This window comes from Castor canadensis, chromosome 11 (genome assembly GCF_047511655.1).
Source record: "Castor canadensis chromosome 11, mCasCan1.hap1v2, whole genome shotgun sequence".
NCBI lineage: Eukaryota > Metazoa > Chordata > Mammalia > Rodentia > Castoridae > Castor > Castor canadensis.
The window spans coordinates 130,171,184-130,193,078 of record NC_133396.1 but is presented as its reverse complement, the minus strand read 5'-3'; the positions used below and the strand labels follow the sequence as shown (position 1 = coordinate 130,193,078).

The window sequence follows — 21,895 nt, the reverse complement described above, 5'->3', positions numbered from 1 at the left end:
AGTGGCCTGGGTCATGTCCTGCACACCCCAGGAAATTCATGTCTGAGAGATGCTGGGGGAGAGAGGCGCCAGGGAGGCAGAGAACATTATTCTATCTGATTCATTTACACGGCAATCTGTCAGCCATCATGCTGTCAAGGCTGGTGTAGGGCCAAGAAAATGAATTTAGAGGGTGATTTTTCTTAGAACAGGAAGTTCCATTTGGCTAGGAGAGAACATGCTAAACACCCAGACATGGTACGTTCTCAATCTAGATGCAGATTTTTGCCAAGGGCCAGAGCCCTACCCTCAAGTAGGAGATGTGGTGCCAGGACTCTGGGAAGGTCCCACAGCATCCCACAGGATGTCCTGATGTGGACAAAACTTTGGCCCTGTTGCATGGAACATCTAAGCTGCAAGCTAAGGACACACCCTGGACAGGGAAGGGCCTGGGCCACTTTACCCCTGCCAATGCTAGCCTCTCTACTGTAGCATACTAGCCCTGTGATCCTCCAGGCATCCTAGTATGAAGATGGAATTAAGCGAAGGCTCAGGATATGGGATGGAAATATGGCAGAGAGGAAAGCCCGGTCCCCCAGATGAGGAGAGGCTGACACAGAAAAGCACACAGGAGGTCAGGATTCTTTGGGGTTCATGAGTAAATTTCTAGGACTATGAGCTGCCTGTCTACAGATGTACACAGGGATGGAGGAAAGCAAATGAAAAGACCTGAGGGCAAAAAGACAGAAGGTAAAAGAAAACTGCTCAGGTCATGACATGTGTCTGCTAGAGAGCCCAGGCCTTGACGGATTTATAGTAAAAGTGGAAGGGGAGAATGACATGGCACCAAGAGATGGCCTCCAGTCGTGGTCCCACACCAGAAGGCTCCAGGCAGGTTTCAAGGGCACTGGTCTGTGTGAAAGGCCACCACAGAATATGTCCATTGCTTTTTTTTTTTTTTTTTTTTTTTAAGTATGGGATTTGAACTTGGGGTCTCCCACTTATTAGGCAGGTGTTCTACCTCTTGAACCACACCCCTAGCCCCTTTTTTCTTTAGTTATTTTTTTCAGATAGGGTCTCACTAACTTTTTGCCAGGTCTGGCCTCAAACTGTGATGCTTTCCATCTCTGCCTCCTGAGTAGCCAGGATTTCAGGCCTGAGCTACTGAACCTTGCCTGTGTCTATTGCTTCTGGCCAGACTCATCTACTTGCTGGGATTCCCTCACAGATGGCTGTTTCTCCAGCCTTGTGTGTTCGCTTTTCTGGTTCCATGCTTCACTCCCTTGACCATTCCTATGCATCTTGCTGCCACTTGGCCACCTAGAGTTCAGACCACCCGCCACATGGTCTTCTCCAGCCTGCTCTCCAGAGGGCCCTGTGGGATCTAGACCACCTCAAGAAGCTGACCTGACCCCTAGTGGCCAATCTATGGAATGCCCCTGAAGTTTCTTAAGCTACTTTCCACCTATCCTGCAAAGTGGAGCCTGAAGAAACCAGGAAGAAGATGCAGCTCCAAAGCCAGAAGGAACTGAAAATGGAAAGAGATCCACTCTGGGAGCAGAGGTGGAAGATATGAGCCGAAAAGATCCTGCCTGGAGGTTATTTGGTCCTATGGGGGCCAGCCCACTACGCAGAGGAGGGATGAAACCAAAAACTGTAGGACCCACCCCAAAAGCTATGGCCTTCCCAGTAAGCCTGCTACCCACATACCTCAGACCAGAGAGACTGTCTCTCCTGTGATAGATGACAAAAACCAGACCTCAAATCTCTAAGAGCCTCCAAAAGCCTGCCCTATGTTGTCTTTGTTCTTCAGGAAGCTGGTTTCCATCAGAAAATCTCTTTGCTCTCCTTGTCTTCTCAGGGGAATCAATACTTTAAAACCATCAAGAGAGTCAGCTCTGAGATACAGAAAATCTGTTAAAGCTACTGCCCATTGCAGTCATATTTTCCCTCAGCCTCATGCAACTTAAAGTCCTCCTTATGTGTTTGTTTCAGGCTAATCTAGTAGCTGCTTTCGAGCAGAGCCTGGTGAATATGACATCCCGCCTACGACACCTGGCAGAGACAGCCGAGGAGAAGGTGAGAAACCTGGAAAGGGGAGTTCTAGACGTAGGCCAGGGCTACCGGCCTCACTAGTGGAAGTTTCTCCTGCACTTATTGTCACCCTGATTCTCCATACAGTGTTAGTCCCCTGCCCTTCTCTTATCAAGACTGGTAGAATTCCAGGGCCTGCCCCATTGTCTGGTTCATTGGAAGTGCTCCTACCACCCTGACCTAGAGATAGAGACATTATTTTCATTTCTCTCTTAGGACACTGAGCTGCTGGATTTGCGAGAAACTATAGACTTTCTAAAGAAAAAGAACTCAGAGGCCCAGGCAGTCATCCAGGGAGCCCTGAATGCTTCAGAAGCCACACCCAAAGGTAGGATGTCCAGCCATGGGTTAAGGAGAACAGGGGTGGAGTAAAAGAAAGGTGACTGCAGGTTTTTATCTGGACTCACAGTATGTCACCTTTCATGTCAAACTTCTAGAAGTTGAGGGCCCCTAGGTACCCTACAGTGTGATGTCTAAGCTGGTCATTGAGGAGTACCGGGGCATGACCCCATTATCCCAGGGGAGGAGGGCAAGAAGAGGGGACCTCTTCTTGAGGAGCCAATGTCTGTTGGTCTTACTTGATCCTCACCTCACTTCTCCAAAAGGGATGCAGTCTGCTCTTCAAATGAGACAGCCGAAGACAGAAAGGTCACATGGAGCTTACATGGCAAGTTGACTTTGGCATTTAGCAAGCAGTCAAGCTTTGCTATAGTCAGGCAAGATGAGTGGTGGTATGAGGCCACAAAAATCTGTGGCCTAGTGACTGGAAATATAGCTCAGTGGTAGGGAACTTGCCTAGTGTACACAACCCTGCTTCTGTCCCCAGCACCACACACACACACGACCTGCACCTCTACCTACAGTCAAGCCCTCAGGAAGCTTGGCAATCCTCTTACTTGTCCATGATTTTCTTTTTTATTCCCCTAGCAGCAGTTCCCAGCTTCTAAGCTCCACATACTCACTCTGAACGTAGCCCTTGTCACTTTAGTAGAGAAAAAACATCGTCAAGTGAGCCTCCATTGACTACTACCCCATTCCATGTACTTATTTTCATCCCATCCTCACCTACTACTTTTCTCCCATTTTGTTGGAAGGAGCTATCCCTTCTGGTCAAGAGTGATCCCTTAACCTTATGCTTTGGGGCTCCCCATAGCAGTTACTCTCCTACACATAAGCTTTGTTTCCTCTCTGACCTCTTAATCTCTGTTCCTTCTCCCGTGCTTATAAACCTACTGAAAGCTCTTGTGTCTTAAAGAGGGAAAAACGTGTATCCACCTTTGTCCTTTCTAACTGTAACCTTCTATCTTTTCCTTCTGCACAGTTGACCTTCCTTTCCATCTCCCTTTCATACTTAACACCACTAAAATTATGCTTCTGTCACCAACACTCTACCAAAACTACTTTCACTAAAGTCAACAGTGGCCCCATTTTTCCAAAATCCAACTTAGAATTTTTAGTACTTATTTTACTTGACTTCCGTAATATGGAGATAATAATATGCAACCAGAAGTTGTTCTATAACTGAGAGAATATATGTTAATACTTGCTAAGGAGCCAAATAAAAGATGCTCAAAAAAATGCTCTCCCTAAAATCCCATGCATATAATCCCAGCACCAGAAAGGCTAAAACAGGAGGATTTTGAGTTTGAGGCCAGCCTGAGCTATATAGACCTTGTCTCAAAGAAAAAGAAATACTACTCCTACTCTCTCTCTCTCTCTCTCTCTCTCTCTCTCTCTCTCTCTCTTACTCTTTCTCTCTTGCTGTCTTCCAGAATCTGGCCCAATTAACATCTCCTTCATTAAATTTTTCCCTTAACTTCTGAGTCACATTCCCATCTTGGTCTCTCTTTCCTGCTCTGGTTCCTTCACAGAACCTTCGAAGTACTGGGACTCCCCAAGGCACCACCCTCAAACTTTTTTTCCTACCATTTCTTGGTATCTATCCTGTAGCTTCCATAACCTTTCTTTTTTTGTTTTTTTTTGTTGTTGTTTTAAATTGAGATGTGATTCATATAATGTAAAATTGGCCAATTTAAAGTATACAACTCAGGGCCTGGTAGAGTGGCTCAAGTGGTAGAGTTCAAGCCCCAGTACCACCACAAAGAAATAAAGAAATAAAAAGAAATATGCTTTTTGAATATGCTTTTTAGCATATTCAAAAGGTTTTGCAGGGGTTGGGGGGATGGAGTTCAGTGGTAGAGCATTTGCCAACCATGTGTGAAGCCCTGGGTTCAATTCCCAGCACTGCACAAGAAAGGGTTGCACAATCATCACCACTATCTTTTTTTTTTTTTTTTTGCAGTACTGGAGTTTGAACTCAGAACCTACACCTTGAGCCACTACACCAGCCCCCTTTTTTTTTTTTTTTTTTTTGTGAAGGGATTTTTTTTTTTTTTTTTTTTTTTGAGAAAGGGTCTTGCAAACTATTTGCCCAGAGCTGGCTTCGAACCATAGTCCTCCTGATTTCTGCTTCCTGAGTAGCTAGGATTATAGGTGTAAGCCCCCAGGGCCCAGCTCTCACCACTATCTTAATTCCAGAACATTTTCATCACATCAAAAAGAAATCCCCTTCCCTTCAGCAGTCACTCCCCACTCCCATTTCCTCCCATCTTCTGGCAACCACTAATCTATTTCCTGCCTCTGTAGATTGGCCATTCTGAACATTTAGTGTAAATGGAACTATATAATAGATGGGTCTTTTGTGATTGGCTTCTTTCACTTCGTAAAATGTTTCCAAGTTCATGTATCATTACCAGTACATCATTTTGTTTATCCGCTCATCCATCAAATGACGGACATTCAGTTGTTTATGTTTTGTTCATTGGGAATAATGTGGCTGTGAACATTGATGTACAAGCTTTTGTGGATCCCTTGGGTATACACCTTCAAGTAACACTGCTCTATGGCAGACTTCGTGACAAGCTGCCAAGCTGTTCTCTAAAGTAACTGCACCATTTCACATTCCTACTAGCAATGCATGAGGACTAATTTCTTTATGTCCTTGACAACTTTTACTATTTTTTGTTTTATTTTGTTTTGCTCTTAAGACAGGATCTTGCTTTGTTGCCTCAATCTCTTGATCCTTCTACCTCAGTCTCCCAGTGCTGGGATTATGCCTGGTTCCAGGTTGTTGGTCATTTATTGCTGAGCTTTCAGAGTTCTTTTTGAGCTGGGCATGGTGGCTCATACCTGTAATCCCAGCTACTTGGGAGATAGAGATTAGGAGGATCACAGTTCAAGGCCAGCTCCAGCAAAAAGTTAGCAAGACCTCATCTCAACAAACAAGCAGGAAATTGAAAGCCATGACCTTTACCCAACAAGCCAACCCTTTCCCATCTGCAGTTTTGCCCATGTCAAGTATTGTCCAAGTCACTGAGATGACTCTTGCTTGCCCCTCACTGTTTTGCACTGTGCAGTAAATTACTTCGTACTTCTCTGTAGATCTCAGTTGTTTTTCTGTCTCTCTTATCACTTCCCTGGCTCAGGTTTTTACCATTTCTCTCCTGGATTGTTGCAATAACTTGCTAGCTGGTCTTGCCCAGCTCCTTTCCTTACTTTATTTACACTACCCTGCAGAGTAATTCAGCTATGTCAGTTAAGATCAGAAAGCATTCCAATTTGAATGTGAACTAGAGATTAGGTGGGAAAAAAAGTCACTGTTCATTTTCTTTGTGATAATATTGTAGAGAAATGCCCCTATTTGTTGAAGATGCATCCTCAGGTAGTGGTAAAATGCCATTTTTAAATTGAGAAGTGTGCACACATGTGTACATGAGAGAGAGAATACAACAAAATATTAGCAGTTATTTAATTAGGTATAGGGTGTCTGGGTGTTCCTTGTACTATGCTTTAAGCTTTCTGTGTGTTTGAAACACTCCAGGAAAGTAAGTGAAAGGGCGAAAATACATTTAAAACCTTTACCCTGGCATACAGTACTCTTCTCTCTAACCCCATCTTCCATCACTTCTCTTGCTCACTGGATTCCACTTATAGTTACGGCCAGTCTTTATTAAGTGCTAATCATTTCCTGGTCACCTTTCTAAGCATTTTACAGGTATATGTAGTTGATATTCTTTTATTCCAGAAATTAACCCAGTGAAGTTTATTTTGTGGATGCAGAGAATAAGATCAGAGAAAACAGTTTGCTAAATCCACTCATCCATGAGAGAGCTGGAATAGTCAGCTGTTTCTAATTTCCCAAGAACACTTTGCTCTTTGCATATGAATTTTCATGCTAACCTCAGTTTGCATTGACACAGGCACAACTTGGTCAGGAGGATTTCTAGGAACTTTCTAAGATTTAATGCTTAAGTAATGATGCCTACCTTTATTTGTAAATAGGTAATAAGTTTACATGGCATCAAATTCAAAGTGCACAAAAGATTTCTTAACTTTCCAAAGATTTATCATTCTACATTTATCTTTTGCTCTTAAAAGTACTCTATACAGAATGTTTTATTTAGTTGATAGACTCACAACTAATTGAAACCTCCAAGTAATTGAAATCTCCAAGAAATAGACAAATGCACACACTCATTTTGCCACCTTTTCTTTTTTTCTTTCCATGCTGGGAATGAAATTCAGTGCCTTGCCTATACATGTCACATAAGTGCTCTGAGTCACATCCCTAGCCCTTGTTTTTTTGAGACAGGGTCTAACTAGGTAGCTCAGATTCTCCTTAAACTTTCTATGTAGGAGTGGCCTCCAATTGAAGATCCTCCAAGATGACAGGTGTTTACTGCCACGCTTGTCTCATTTTGTCACCAGTTAACTAATTTCAATGAAACTGAGTATTATCATAAAAGCAATACATATTCTGAGGTGAAATGTGAACTAGGGGTAGGCAAACCATAGCTCATTAGCCAAATCTGGCTCACCACTTGTTTTCATATAAAGTTTTAGTGCCACACATCCATGATCATTAATTTACATATCATCTATGTCTGCTCTAGTGCCGCAGCAGTGCTGAGTAGTGACACAGACCATATTGCCACAAAGCCCCAAATATTTACTTCGTGGTCTTTTGCAATAAAACTTTGACAAGGCGGGTGTGGTGGTGCATATCTGTAATCCCAGCACTCAGGAAGAAGAAGTAGGAGGATTGTGGGTTCAAGGCCAGCCTGGGCAACAAAGGGAAACCCTGTCTTAAAAATAAATAAAAATTTGCCAGCTCCAAAGGTAAATTTTGCAAAAGTATATATGTTGAACTATAAAACTCTTCCCTAAATCAGTCCTGTAAGTACTGCTTAGAGTTCTTGTGAGTCTTCCCAGAAATAATTATTCATGTACAGACAAACATGTCTTTTTTCATATCTGTGAAAATTTATTTCCTTCAACTCAGTGTATTCTCTTGAGAATTTTTCCACATTTTTTAAAAGAACCAAATGCTTTGTGTTGCCATTAACTTGGCTGATGATCAGTGAACAAAGAGCTTTCTGAGTACTGTATGTGTGCTGGTAGCTCCAACAACAGATCCTAGGGTCCTGTTTTCCTTGTAGCATCACTGTGGTCTAAAGATCCATTGCTGGGACTGGAGTGTAGCCCAATGATAGAGCATGGGGGTCGATCCCCAGCACTGAAAGAAAAGAACAACAACACAACAGGAAGAGGTCCATTTATGGTCATGGAGGGAGGGAGAAAATAACCAGATACAATCTGTGTCTCTTCCACTTAACAGCTTTTGTTTCTAAAACTATGCAAATAGTCACCTACCTAAGTCCCCTACTTCTAGTGTAATTTTCTGCTTCATCTTTCTCATTATTGTCTTTTGACATGGGACTGTAGTTATGCAATGGGTTAAGATTGGAGAAGACCAGGTGAAAAGTGCATAGACCTCTCTGTACATTTCTTTGCAAACTTCCTGTGAATCTGTCATTATTTTGAAATAAAAAGGGTTGTAAACATAGAAAGGGTTGTTATGCCCTTGCTTCAGAGTGTCTGCAGCCCATTACATAGAGCACAAAGGCAAATTTTTTTTAAAGGCAATTCAGGGGTCCCCTAACCCATCCTGAGCCTAATCTCCACACTTACCTCCTCCTGTGCCTCCACAGGTGCCCTATGCTGCTTCTCCAGACTGCCATGGTTCCTTCCAGCACAGTGCCTTTGAACTTTTTCTTCAGCCTCAAATTCTTTTTCTGGTGTTCCCACCTGAAGCACCTCTGTTCTTTCTATACTCAACCTCTTCTCCTTTGCTAATCCTTGCATTCCCTGTTTTAGAAGACTGGGTCATTGTTGTTTTGGCGCTAATGGCTCATGCCTGTGATCCTAGCTATTTGGGAGACTTAAAACGTGAGGATCATGGTTCAAAGCCAGCCCAGAGTTGATGAGACCCTATCTTGGAAAAACCCAACATAAAAACAAGGCTGGTGGAGTGACTCAAAGTAGTAGAGCACCTGCCTAGCAAGTGCTCTACTTGCTTGCCTTCAAACCCCAGTGCCACCACCACCAAAATAAACAAATAAATAAAAGAGTGGATGATTTTATATGCCATCACAAACCTCAGACAATTGAGATTTTCTGCCCATCAGATGAGAAAACGGAAGCCCATTCAGGTTAAATGCAGGGCACATGGCTACTTCCATTTGGCTTTGGACCACGAGGCAGCCAAATATTGCTGGAGAAACTATGAATTATGGTAGAGTGGTGCCTGCATAAAAGTGTAGAGGGTCAGCTTTAGATAAGTCTTTCTCAGACCTATTCAAGCCATGCCACTTCTGTTTCTCCTACTAGACTGAGAACTTCATGAGAACAGAAATTATTTATTTTTCACCTTTAGCATTTTCTATGTTGAAACTTGATTGGCACCACTTAAATGTTTGTGGAATGAATAACTTTTAAAAATGAATAATGTGTACCTAGAAGTTGGTTAGCTCACTTCCCTCTTATTTTCTGCAGATAGACTTGCCTTAATTCTCATGTCTTCTCTAAATCTATCTCTGTGTTCTTCCCACCTATACTTGGCCCCTAGAACTCCGGATTAAGAGACAGAACTCCTCAGATAGCATCTCAAGCCTCAACAGCATCACCAGCCATTCCAGCATTGGCAGCAGCAAGGATGCTGATGCCAAAAAGAAGAAGAAAAAGAGTTGGGTAGGTAAAGGTTTGTGGGTGGAACTATCTGTGGTGGACTACCTCCACCTCAGCATAGGGATTGGACCCTTTCTGGATGGATCAAGAGGTATTTTCTTCTAGTACTAAGCCTCAGTTTGATGTCTGCTTGGAGCAAGGTCTGCTCACTTCTCCTGTTTTCCAGACCACTGCTCTGCAGCCTTTACACACATCTGCTTTCCTAAGTTCTCCATTCTGATTGGGTCAAATGTATTTGATCACAGAAGGAGCTGAGGAAATAACCAGAAGGCTGTTCCTCTTCTCCCTCCACACTGGCCCATCCCTTTACTATAGAGAGATTTTATGATCAGACACATTCATTCTGTATGTTCCTGGGGTCGTTCCTTCAATTTAGAGAGGTATTTGTGGAGCTTCCCAAATTACTTCAAAAGTTCTCTTTATATTACCATTGGCTGGTCTAGAAGTATTTTTACCTGTGTCTCATCCCTCCCCCAACCCTAAACTGACCTTGGATGCCATTTCTGAAATCCTTTAGGCAGGTCTAGGACACTCTCAGCTCCTCTGACTGGGGAAGGGAGAGCATCGCCAGAGGGAGACTTGCTGCTCATCTGTCCCTGTTCAGGAGACTAACCCACAGACCTTTGTGTAATGCAGATAGGAGCCAGCTGTGTGAAATGAGTGATTAAGTGTTGCTTCTTTTTTCTCCCCCCTCCCCCTTCAAAATGCTGACTTCAAATCCCTATTCTTTTCCAGGTCTATGAGGTAAGAGACCCGGTTCCTATCCCCTTACTTTCTCTTCCCTTTGCCATACCTTTCCTATACCAGAGCAATCCCTCAACCTAAAAAAAAAAAAAAAAAAAAAGAACAGCCACTCATAACACTAACTGTACTGACTGCCCCAGAATTCCTAACTCCCTCCACTGCATGGTCCATCCACGGCTGCTCCACAGAAGGACAGAGGAGAGGTCTGGTTGTGGGCCAAGTGGGAAAGTCCAACAAAATCCTATTGGTGCCCGTTACAAAATTGGCCTGTTACAAAATTCAGTCAAATCAAGCCCTTCCTATCCAGAAAACAGGCCTTTTTATTTTTGTTCCATTAAACCTAGAAGCCCACAGTGAAAAAGAATCCCTTGGTGAAGGTCATCTGGACCACAATTTCCAGAGACCCATTCAGTTTGAGCTGAAGATTTAACCCCAGGGTAGGATGAACCAGAAGTCGGTAAAGGGATAAGATCCAGTCTAGGGCACATTCAGGTCATCCCAAAACCTAAAACTTTCACGGCATCGATGGAGCTTCTAAGGGTACTTCTAGTTTAAGGCAAATTGAAAGTGAACCCAGAATTTCTGATGAAATATGGATATCTGAAGTTCACGCTAACCCTATCCCAACATTGTGCTTGCTGTTGTGAAGGATATGAACAATTGAATCCATTATCTCCATCTTTAAGGAACCTATAGTATTGCTAAAAAATCAAAAAATATATTGCAAATATAAAATTAATGACAATCCAACGGTGCCAAAATGCTTATTCAGGCGGTAAGTGCTAAAGCAGTTCACAGATGAGAGAGATTGGGATTACATTGTGGGGGAGGAGACATCACAAAGGAGGTAGAAGTTAAACTCATGTGGTTCTGGGATAAGTAGCCAGGAATATAATGAAATGAGTTCTATGTAGACACCGTCGGTCAGTCAGAAGGGAAGCAGTGAGACAAGGAGACCAACTTTTTACTAGAGCCCTGAGCAGGAAGCACAGGGCACAGATTGGAAGGTGTGGTGATCATTTAAACTTACTTCTTAGATTAGCATTTCCCCTAGTGTGTTCCACAGATCACCTTGAAAAGGATACCATCATCAGATAAATTTGAGAAACACTAAATTTCTGCTGCATACATCTGTGCAGGAGGAGTTCTGAGATCCCCCAGCAAAGAATCCTGCTTTGTGTTGCTTGCTTCATTGTTTCCTGAACTCATTTAACCATGGAACTATTGGCCACATAACACCAAACATCTGATCTGCCAGCAGTTCTGTCGGAATACTGAGTATACATAGAACACTTAGAATCTTAAGGAGCTCAGAGGGCTTATGCACCAGGCACATTATGGTTACAGGATTTCTTTCTGCATACACACAGAGACATAAACACACACACAGCTTCCCATGAGTGGTGTAGAGAAAACTTCACTGGATTAAAAATGAGAAAGTCTGAATTCTAGCCCCAGGTATTCTTTCAATTAAACAAGGTCAAGCAAGTCCACTCTGGCCTTTTCAGCCTCAATAGAGATCTCAGCTTTATGGTACTTCTGGGCTCTGGTTACTCAATGACAAGTCCCCTGGAACCAGCCAGCTGCATATGTGCTTTCTCACTAATATCCTCCCACAGGCAGATTGGTCCTCCTTTATGTTTTGCCTAGTAGAAACCCCAACACACACCACCCACTAGCTCCATGCATCACCCAACAGACTTTGTGTGCTTTAGGATAGACACTTAGAAATCTCAGATTTTCCCTTTTCTCTCACTGTCCCCAAGATCTGCTCTGCCTTTTTCCCCTGTAGCCTTCAACCGCTCCTTTACTCTCTGTCTCTTGCTGCCATTCCATGTCTGTGTCCCTGAGTGTGCATGCTGTATGGATGCATGTGGATGGGTGTGGGGACAGGCCCCTGGTTGGCATCTTTAGCTCACATCCCTTACACCCAAGCTCATCAACACTAAGATCAAATAACTATGCTCAGATTGTAATGCCCCAAGTTGTCTAAAGAAATGCTGGGAAATACCCTTTATTCTAAGACATTCGACATAGTAAAAAGTGCTTATGTCTAGATTGTTTTAACCATTCTGTGTGTGCTGAGCACATACAACACAACACTTGGTACTTGGTACCACTTCCTTCTCCTGATCTCCACAGAACCCTGTTGTCAGTTTCTGGTTGATTTGTGAAGAGATGAATAGATTCTGGGCTGATGAGCCCAGGTCAGAGGTGACATCCTGATACCCAAAGTGAACAAGGTTCTAGACTGATTAGTTATTGATCTGCTGGAGGAGGTGGGATTGGGTTGTTGAGAGGTATACCGCATGACCTCTCGGGAGTTCTCTGTCCTCGTCAGAGACACAGTTCACCCCATGGGAGAGAGAAAAGATTAGACTTAGTTACAAGTAAATCTCCTGCCTCCACATCTCTGTCCCAATCCCAAACGCAGTCCTCCTCATCCTCAGAGTGGAGCCCTGACATCTCTGGATCTGGATCTGCTCTTTTCTAGCTTCGAAGTTCCTTCAACAAAGCCTTCAGTATAAAAAAGGGACCCAAGTCAGCTTCCTCATACTCTGACATTGAGGAGATTGCTACCCCCGACTCCTCAGCCCCCTCATCCCCCAAACTGCAGCATGGCTCCACTGAGACCGCCTCACCCTCCATCAAGTCCTCCACCTCATCCTCTGTGGGCATTGAGGTCACTGAGTAAGTGCTCTATCTCGGCCGTCCAGCCTGGCACCAGTGTAAATTGCTGGCCAGAGTCGGCAGTAAACTCAAAGACCCTGGACCAATACCACCTCTTTCTGGGCATGTGAAACCCACAGAGGGACCCTTTTTGTCATACTGATTGGATATCTGTGGATGGGAGGAACCAAGACTACCAACAATGCATGTCAATATCCTTTATTAACTAATGCTTCTCCAGGAGCCTGGCTGACTCTCACTCTCTTACAGGGCCCCTGCCCACTCAGTCCCTCACACTAGGCTGTTCCATGCCAATGAGGAGGAGGAGCCTGAAAAGAAGGAGGTATCTGAGCTGCGCTCTGAGCTGTGGGAAAAAGAGATGAAGCTTACAGACATTCGCTTGGAGGCTCTCAACTCTGCCCACCAGCTGGACCAGCTTCGGGAGACCATGCATAACATGCAGGTCAGTGTGGAACAGAGCGCTGAAGGAAAGGGGAGACCATGGCTTGAGACCTGTCCAACCCTGTCACCCTTCTCTGTTTCTTCTTGCTACAGTTGGAGGTGGACCTGCTGAAAGCAGAGAATGACAGGCTAAAGGTTGCCCCTGGCCCATCCTCAAGCTCCACTCCAGGGCAGGTCCCTGGATCCTCTGCTCTGTCATCTCCTCGCCGCTCTCTGGGCCTTGCACTCACCCATTCTTTCAGCCCGAGTCTCACAGACACAGGTAACTCTCTGGGAGAAGAACCTAGATGGGTGGAGAGAAGAAAGGGGCTTATTTCACTATTATACTGTTCCACGCTCCGTGGTATCTTCCTTGGGCCAGGGAGGTAGCAGTGCTGAACTCAAGCAGACATTAATGTCAAGACATGCTAAGAATTGTTATGGTTCTTTTTAAATTAGCATATGCTAATTGTTCAAATGGATTTAATTGTGGTATTTCCACACATGCGCACAATGTACCCTGACCAAATTCACCCCTCTACTACTCCTTCCATTCCCCTCTCCTCCTTTGTTATGGTTCATAAACTAAATATCTTTTCTGTTCAAGGCTCCTGTTTCTTCTTTGTCATAAATAAGGAGTAGTTATTTGGAAAGGAAAATGACTAGAGAGTTTAGGAAAGGCTGTGGGTGCCCCTAAAACCAATTACTCATTTTCAATCCCCACAGACCTATCACCCATGGATGGCATCAGCACCTGTGGTCCAAAGGAGGAAGTGACACTTCGGGTGGTAGTACGGATGCCTCCCCAGCACATCATCAAAGGGGTAAGGAACTTCAGGGGGGGACCAGCATAGGGACCAACATAATATGGATGGTCCCCAACTTTACAGTGGTTCAAAACAATGTGCCTTTAGTAGAAACCATACTTCAAATTTTGAATTTTGATCCTCTCCTGGGCTAGCAATATTCTGTATGATGACTCTCTCAGATACTGGGTGATGGCAGTGAGCCACAGCTCCCAGTTAGCCCCACAAGCATGAGAGTAAACAATGAGCACTCTACAGTGGGCTGCTTTTACTAAACTATGAATTTTCAGTAGGTTAGGTATATTAAATGCATTTTCAACTCATTATTTTCAACTTAAGAAAGGTTTATAAGACCGTAATACCATCATAAAAAGAGGAACATCTATATTGTCATTTATGCAAGAAAATTGGGGCTCTGAATACTTCCAAAACCCAACTACTCAACTCCTGAGGCCTTCAAGAATCTCCCTTTTTTGGAGTCATCTGCACTAAGGTTCACATGCTTCAACCTTGACCTTACAGGACTTGAAGCAGCAGGAATTCTTCTTGGGATGTAGCAAGATCAGTGGAAAAGTTGACTGGAAGATGCTGGATGAAGCTGTTTTCCAAGTGTTCAAGGTAAAAAGATACTTGTACTCATAAAGGTCACTCATTCTCTCATGGAATATTGAGCCATCCAGGCCCTGGCATCCTGAGGATATTTGATGCCTTATGGAGAAAGGCAAAATAGGAAAAGCATATGCCCTTCTCTTTTTCTACCTACTATTTTTCCCTCTAATATTCATTATTTCTTGTGACTTTTCCAACTGTGTTTGTGTCCTTTCAGCACTATCTTCCTCTTGTTCTCCCCATCTCTTCTTCCAGGACTATATTTCTAAAATGGATCCAGCTGCCACCCTGGGACTAAGCACTGAGTCCATCCATGGCTATAGCCTCAGCCATGTGAAACGAGTGTTGGATGCTGAGCCCCCAGAGGTGTCTCCTTGCTGCAGAGGTGTCAGTAACATATCAGTCTCCCTCAAAGGTCAGTCTTTTGTCTCTTGGGGTGAGGTGGTATGACTTGAAGGTAGTGGGAGGTCCAACAAATAACACATCATACATTCATACATTAAGAACTTACTGAGAAGCTGTAATATGAAGGTGCATAAGTAAGTGAGATATAAAAAAATGAGTAGGACCCAGTCCTGGCATTTTTGCCAAACCTGGGCTTCTCACTGTACCCACTCAGTGTATGTCCCTAAAAATGAGAGCCAAGTTTCAAAACCAGAGATGAAGAGATTCCTGTGGAACCATGATGCATCTGGCTCTGAGTGTCTTCAGCGGGCCCTTAGATAAAGAAGGCAAAGCTCTTCGGGGTCCCTTGCCATCCTCAAGGCTGTGGTCAAGACTCATGCTTTCTGGGGCGGGGTTCAGGTCTGAAGGAGAAGTGCGTCGACAGCCTGGTGTTTGAGACGCTCATCCCCAAGCCCATGATGCAACACTACATAAGCCTCCTGCTCAAGCACCGGCGCCTTGTCCTCTCGGGCCCCAGTGGCACAGGCAAGACCTACCTGACCAATCGGCTGGCCGAATACCTCGTGGAGCGCTCTGGCCGTGAAGTCACCGAGGGCATCGTCAGCACCTTCAACATGCACCAGCAGTCTTGCAAGGTGACCCGCCTCCTGAGACCCCCGCCAGTCTTTGTGCAGGTCTCAGCCTCCCCTAAGGCCTTTCCTGGGTTTTCTCCTGCCTCCTTATTCCCCTTTTCTTTTCTAAAGCTCTGCCTTCATCCCTTTCCCTTCATCAGTGTTCTTTCCCTTTCTTCCCTGACTTATCTTTTCTCATCTTCTCCCTCCCCTGCCTCATTTCTTTCCTGACTTTTGCCCTTCTTCTTCCTTTTGCTTATAATTTCCTTCTCCACACTTTCCCTTACTTCTGCTCAACAACTTTCCCTCTAGTTGATTCTGATTAACTCTACCTTCCTTTTTCCTACCTAATTCTCTGCTGACACTCACCCATCCCTTCTCTTTTATGTTCTTTCCTCTATTTTTCTTTTCAATATTACGTTCAGATCTTGGGCTCTCTCAGAAATAAATATTACATATTGTGTTCCACCCCAGTGATGTCTTTTGAACACACCCTAATACTTACAAGTTGGTTCGAGTTCGCTCTCTCCAACCTGGAGAGTTCACGGTACAGTGCAATGAAAAGCCATTTAGAGAACAGCTGTGGTCACCACCTTTGGGTGATTCAGGGCTACTGTTTAAAAGAGTTGTTTGATGAATATTTAGAAAGTGCAAGTCCCTGAGTTTAGACCCTAGCACCACCACAAAAAAAAAAAAGAGAGAGAGACAAAGACAGGGGAGGGAAGGGAAGGGAGGGGAGGGGAGGGAAGGGAAGGGGAGGGAAGAAAAGGGTTGTTTGAGATTTTCTGAGAATCAGTCTGTGGTAAATTGCTTCTATAATCAAATGTACAAGCGCATCCAACAGGAGCCAGAGGCCCCAGGGAAATGCAGAACTAGCAAACTTCTCCAAAATTCTTTCCAACACTGATCCAGGTATGATTTCTAAGTGCTGATCCACTGTCTTCTTTTATTCCAGGATTTACAACTGTATCTCTCCAACCTGGCCAACCAGATAGACCGGGAAACAGGAATTGGGGATGTGCCCTTGGTGATTCTGTTGGATGACCTAAGTGAAGCAGGCTCCATCAGTGAGCTGGTCAATGGGGCCCTCACCTGCAAGTACCACAAGTGGTAAGCTGGGGTAGGGACCACACCTGGAGCTTTCCATTGTGTGCGTATGGCAGAAAGCAAGTGTGAAGACAAATTAAGTGACTCTTTTCCCCCTTTCTTTCCACAGTCCCTATATTATAGGTACCACCAATCAGCCTGTAAAAATGACACCTAACCATGGCTTGCACTTGAGCTTCAGGTAAGAACAGTGTGGTGTGCCCCTGCCTGAACCTTCTGACCCTATCCAAGAGTCTATAAACTAGTGAAATCCCAGACTCTGCGGGCAGAGGGGCAGTAAGTAGCAGAAGGAAAGAGAAGTAGCCAGAGCCTTTCTGGCTGGGAGAGAATGCGTGTGTCTCTGCATGTCAGTTACAGGGTGGAAAGAGGACCCTTGAAGAGAGGAAAGAACTGAAGAACTAGGTGAGACCCTAGCAAACTGCTGGAATTAGGATTCTCTGCCTGTCTACCCTACCCAGATCAGTGAAGTCAGGTGGTTATTTGAAGACGGTACTGATACGAAAATCAGCTCTGCCTGCCCCAAGGCTACTGCCCTGAATTCAGTTGCCCACCCCCCCCACACATACATACAATATTACATGAGAAGAAGCCAAGTGGACATTAGTGAGGAGCAGGCAGGAGGAAGGATGGACTGACAGGAGATGAACCCTGACAGTGTCCCTGTTGCCACTTTAACCCACTCTCCCCATCTCTGGTGGCAGGATGCTGACCTTCTCCAACAATGTGGAGCCAGCCAATGGCTTCCTAGTCCGTTACCTGAGGAGGAAGTTAGTAGAGTCAGACAGCGACATCAATGCCAACAAAGAAGAGCTGCTTCGGGTGCTGGACTGGGTGCCGAAACTGTGGTATCACCTACACACCTTCCTTGAGAAGCACAGCACCTCGGACTTCCTCATCGGTACTGGGGCCCAGCCTCTTCCCAGGGACAGGAGGTGTTTTCCGTCTTGTATTGCACCACCTGGAGGGATGCTCCCTTTGCTTTCTGGAGTTGCCAGCCTGTTAAAGAAGTTGCAAGCCTTGTGGCTTCTGAGTTAGAAATACTTGAATACTTTCACGCATTTCCAATGCCGTCGGCATTGGGTTAATCACTTCAGCCATCAGAAAGCTAGCCCAGCTAGATGTGGTGGCCCACACCTGTAGTACTAACTACATGGAAGGCTAAGGGGAGAGAATTACCTGAATCCACCAGTTCAAGATCAACATAGGGAGACCCCTCCATCTCAAAAAAAAAAAGAAAGAAAGAAAGAGAAAAGAAAAGGGCTGGGGCTGTAGCTCAATGGTAGAGGGTTTGCCTACCATGTGCAAGGCACTGGTTAAAAAAGGAAAACTAACCCCTCCCTGATTTCTTCCCCACAACTCGTAGGGAAAAAGGAGGGAATTAAGAACCTTTCTCACTCCATTGTCTTCCTTCTGCCTTGTCAGCATCATGGATGCCGCGCAGGCAGCACTCATGGGTCTGGACAACTTTGCATGTCATTCCTGGTACTAAGGAGTTAAAGTAGTGCAAGACTGGAGAGATCTGGGCTTCATAGCCATCTTCATGGCTTCATCCTTTTCCCTAGGCCCTTGTTTCTTTCTGTCCTGTCCCATTGGCATTGAGGACTTCCGGACCTGGTTCATTGACCTATGGAACAACTCTATCATTCCCTATCTACAGGAAGGAGCCAAAGATGGGATCAAGGTGAGCCCTACCCTCTAACTCCACTCAAGCCCAAAGATCAGGCTGTCTTATTTAGCAAAGCAGAAACAGTTCTGTAATGTTCAGCATGAGACTACTGGAATTAGTTAGGGTCACTTTCTAAAATATAAAGCAAGGCACTGGCCAGACTAAGCCACTTTCCATTCAGCAAATGACTCAATGGCTACTGCCTCCAGGGCCATCTCTCCAGTACTAGGCCTTCTAGCTAGCTCTAAGCTCAACTGAAGACACTTTGTAGGGTTCAGAGTAAACAGAAAAACAATTGAGCTAAGCATTAAGTAAAACCCTATTATACCTTAGTTATTTATCAACCACTAATAAATGTGTTACATTGATTAAATTACTTAACCTTTTTTCATTTGTATGAAAAAAGATAAATTCTGTTCAACCTAAATCACTGCATTGTTTTAAAGACAAAATGAGCTATATGAAGAGATTTTTAAAAGTTAAAAACTTTGCATAAGAGGAAGATGTCAGCTGGGTGTGGTGGTGCACACCTGTCACCCCAGCCACTCAGGAGGCTGAAGTGGGAAGATTTCTTGAGCTCATGAGTTTAAGACTAGCCAGGGCAATGCAGCAAAACTGTGTTTTAAAAAAAATAAAAGGAAGGTGTCATTTATTTATTTTTATTATTATCAAATGTGTTTTAAACTGATAATTAAATATTTTATATATAAGATATATAAATATGTAAGTATATATTTATATGTGTTCAAGTATAAATATATATTTAAGTGTGCATATATACATTTATGTATATTTAAAGGGATACATCACACATGATGTTTCAATACATATGTACATTGCTCAATGTTTAAGGCAGGTTAAACATATCTGTCTCCTCAAACATTTATCATCTCTATGGTGAAAACATTCAAAATTCTATATTACATTATTGCTACCCTACAATACATTATCATAGAGTTATATTGCCAGCCATATTTTATTATAGTCACCCTACTGTACAATAACACACCAGAATGTCTTCTAACCATAGCAAAGTACCCATTTGCCCAACCCTCGTCTTGACTGCTCTCCCCAGCCTCTGACAGCCACTGTTCTACTCTCAATTTCTATGAGGTCAACTTTAAGATTCCACAAATGAGTGAGATCATGCAGTTCTCCTCTGTGTGTGACTTATTTCACTTAACACATTGACCTCCAGTTCCATCCATGTTGTTGCAATGACAGGATTTCACTCTGTTATGAATGTGTATGAATAGTATTCCACTGTGTATATATGTTATGTTTTCTTTTTCCATTTATCAGTTGATAGACACCTAGGTTGAGTCCATCTCTTGGCTATTGTGAACAGTGCTGCAATGAACATGGGAGTACAAATATCTCTTCCACATACTGATTTCATTCCCTTTAGATATATAACTGGTAGAGGAGTTGCTGGATCATGTGACAATCCTATTTTTCTATTTTTAATTTGCTGATGACCCTCCATACTGTTTTCCATAATGATCATACTAATTTACATTCCCACCAAGAGTGTGCAAGGTTTGCATTTTCTCTGCATCTTCATCAGACTTCATCTTTTAGTCTTTTTTATAAAAGCTATTCTTAGTGGGATGAGGTGACATCATTATGGTTTTGATTGTGTTTCCCTAATGATTTGTGATAATGAGCATTTTTCAGATTACTGTTGGCCATTTGTATTTCTTCTTTTGAAAAATGTCTATTTAGGTTTATTGTCTATTTAGTTCATTTTTTAAAGCTTCCCCAGTTTTCTTACCTGTAAATTAGAGCATAATGATCACTGCAGTCTGTTCTAGCACAAATAAACTATGAGGCAATGACTGGTCCTTATTGGTCATGTATTATCCATGAAAGTAATTTGTTACTGAGATAGCTATCTCCTGAAGACATAATAAATTTCTAGAGGTAATATCGGATCAAGGCCAGAAATCATTATTTCATTTATAAATTACAGTATTTTAAGGAAATTTTGTGTTATTAGTAAGTTTCAAGTTTGAAAGCATTTTCACACAGATAACATCTGTTTTCAAGAAAGTAAAAAAAAAGTAAAAGGTATTTTGACTAAGTAAATCCTACTGGAAAAGTAAAATTGCAGGTCATAAAATTTGTGCATGTTAAGCTTTATGTAATCTAGGTGTCCGTCATGGATGAATGGATAAAGAAAATGTGGTATTACGTGTGCACCCAATCCAATACCATTCATCCTTAAAAAAAAAAAAAAAGAAGGAAAGTCTGTCACTTCCAACAATGTGGATGAACCTGGGGGACATTGGTTTAAGTGAAATAAGACAGAGACAGACAAGCAAATAACACATGACCTCAATTATACGTGGAATCTGAAAAAAATCAAACTCAGAACCAGAATAAAAAGATGGTTACCAAGGGCTGGAGAGGTGAAGTTTGAGTAGTTGTTGACCAAAGAATACAAAATTTCAGTTAAGAGGAATAAGTTCAAGAGATACTGGTGATAATTATAGTTGATAGCAATGTATTCTATTCTTAAAAAGAGAATAGAGTCAAATGTTCTCATCACAAAAATTAACTGTGTGACCTCACATGCTTTTGCTAATTGGTTCAATTTAACCATTCCACAATTTATGTACATTTCAAAACACCATATTGTGCATCATAAATGTATATAATTTTTGTCAGTTAAAAAAAATAATTTTGACCAGGTATGGTGGTACACACTTGTAACTCCAGCACTCAGAATGGTAAGGCAGGGGCATCAGCCTGAGCTAGATGATAAGTTCAAGACCAACTTGGGCTAAGTAGCAAGACCCTATCACCAAAAAAAAAAAAAAATTTTTTTAAAAGAAGTATTTTTAATTTTAATACAGTTTGTTAAATTATCTTCCAAAATGACTTTTCCAGTTTATACCAACTTACTTTCCTTGTTGAAAATTTCACAGAGATGAGAGCCGCAAGTCTTTAAAGTTGAGGAAGTGCATATTTCCAGGGAACAAGTTTTTTGGGGGGAACTGTAAGAGTCACATAATTAGGCCTCTAATCTGAGGTTCCCCCTCCCATTAATCACACTTGTCCTTCTCTCCAGGTCCATGGACAGAAAGCCGCTTGGGAGGACCCAGTGGAGTGGGTCCGGGACAGTCTTCCCTGGCCATCAGCCCAACAAGACCAATCAAAGCTGTACCACCTGCCCCCGCCCACTGTGGGTCCTCACAGCATTGCCTCCCCTCCAGAGGATAGGACAGTCAAAGACAGCACCCCAAATTCTCTGGACTCAGACCCTCTGGTGAGTAAAAGCCAGTCTAAGGTAAAAAGCAAAGTATTACAGAACTGAATTTTTCACATTCATCATGTATACTCTAATGGAGTCTAGGACCTGAAGAGTTTCAGCAAAGTCAAGACCAGAAAGAAACCAGTGAAAAATTCTGACTATAAGGGTCTTGGCTTATAAGGATTATATGCCTGAAATCTAGCTTAGGCTGAGTAATAACGCATACCAGCAAGGTGTAGTCTAGCAAAACCCAAGTCTCACTGAGCAGATCACATGTAGGAATATCAACCCAAGAAATAGAGCAACAGGACATAGTAGCACTTTCTCTACCTCTGCCTCTCCTCTGATAGTGTCCTGAAAGACTGCTTCCACTAAGTGGAGTCTGTGGAACCCATGTAGAAAGCAGGTTGAGGCAAGTGAC

General features: G+C 43.2%; 1 protein-coding gene across 5 annotated transcripts in view; it reads left to right on the top strand.

Moving 5' to 3' along the window:
• Nav1 (neuron navigator 1) overlaps window positions 1-21,895 on the top strand; it is a 240,125-nt gene that overhangs the window by 209,829 nt on the left and 8,401 nt on the right. For all 5 annotated transcript variants that reach the window (XM_074048655.1, XM_074048654.1, XM_074048653.1 and 2 more), the window contains 15 exons: window positions 1,975-2,058; window positions 2,290-2,401; window positions 9,041-9,162; window positions 12,398-12,594; window positions 12,844-13,036; window positions 13,129-13,297; window positions 13,741-13,838; window positions 14,343-14,438; window positions 14,685-14,844; window positions 15,234-15,469; window positions 16,401-16,555; window positions 16,662-16,733; window positions 17,254-17,450; window positions 18,115-18,233; window positions 21,292-21,489. In XM_074048655.1, the coding sequence (XP_073904756.1) occupies window positions 1,975-2,058; window positions 2,290-2,401; window positions 9,041-9,162; window positions 12,398-12,594; window positions 12,844-13,036; window positions 13,129-13,297; window positions 13,741-13,838; window positions 14,343-14,438; window positions 14,685-14,844; window positions 15,234-15,469; window positions 16,401-16,555; window positions 16,662-16,733; window positions 17,254-17,450; window positions 18,115-18,233; window positions 21,292-21,489 (2,208 nt within the window). The remainder of the gene's footprint in view (window positions 1-1,974; window positions 2,059-2,289; window positions 2,402-9,040; window positions 9,163-12,397; window positions 12,595-12,843; window positions 13,037-13,128; window positions 13,298-13,740; window positions 13,839-14,342; window positions 14,439-14,684; window positions 14,845-15,233; window positions 15,470-16,400; window positions 16,556-16,661; window positions 16,734-17,253; window positions 17,451-18,114; window positions 18,234-21,291; window positions 21,490-21,895) is intronic.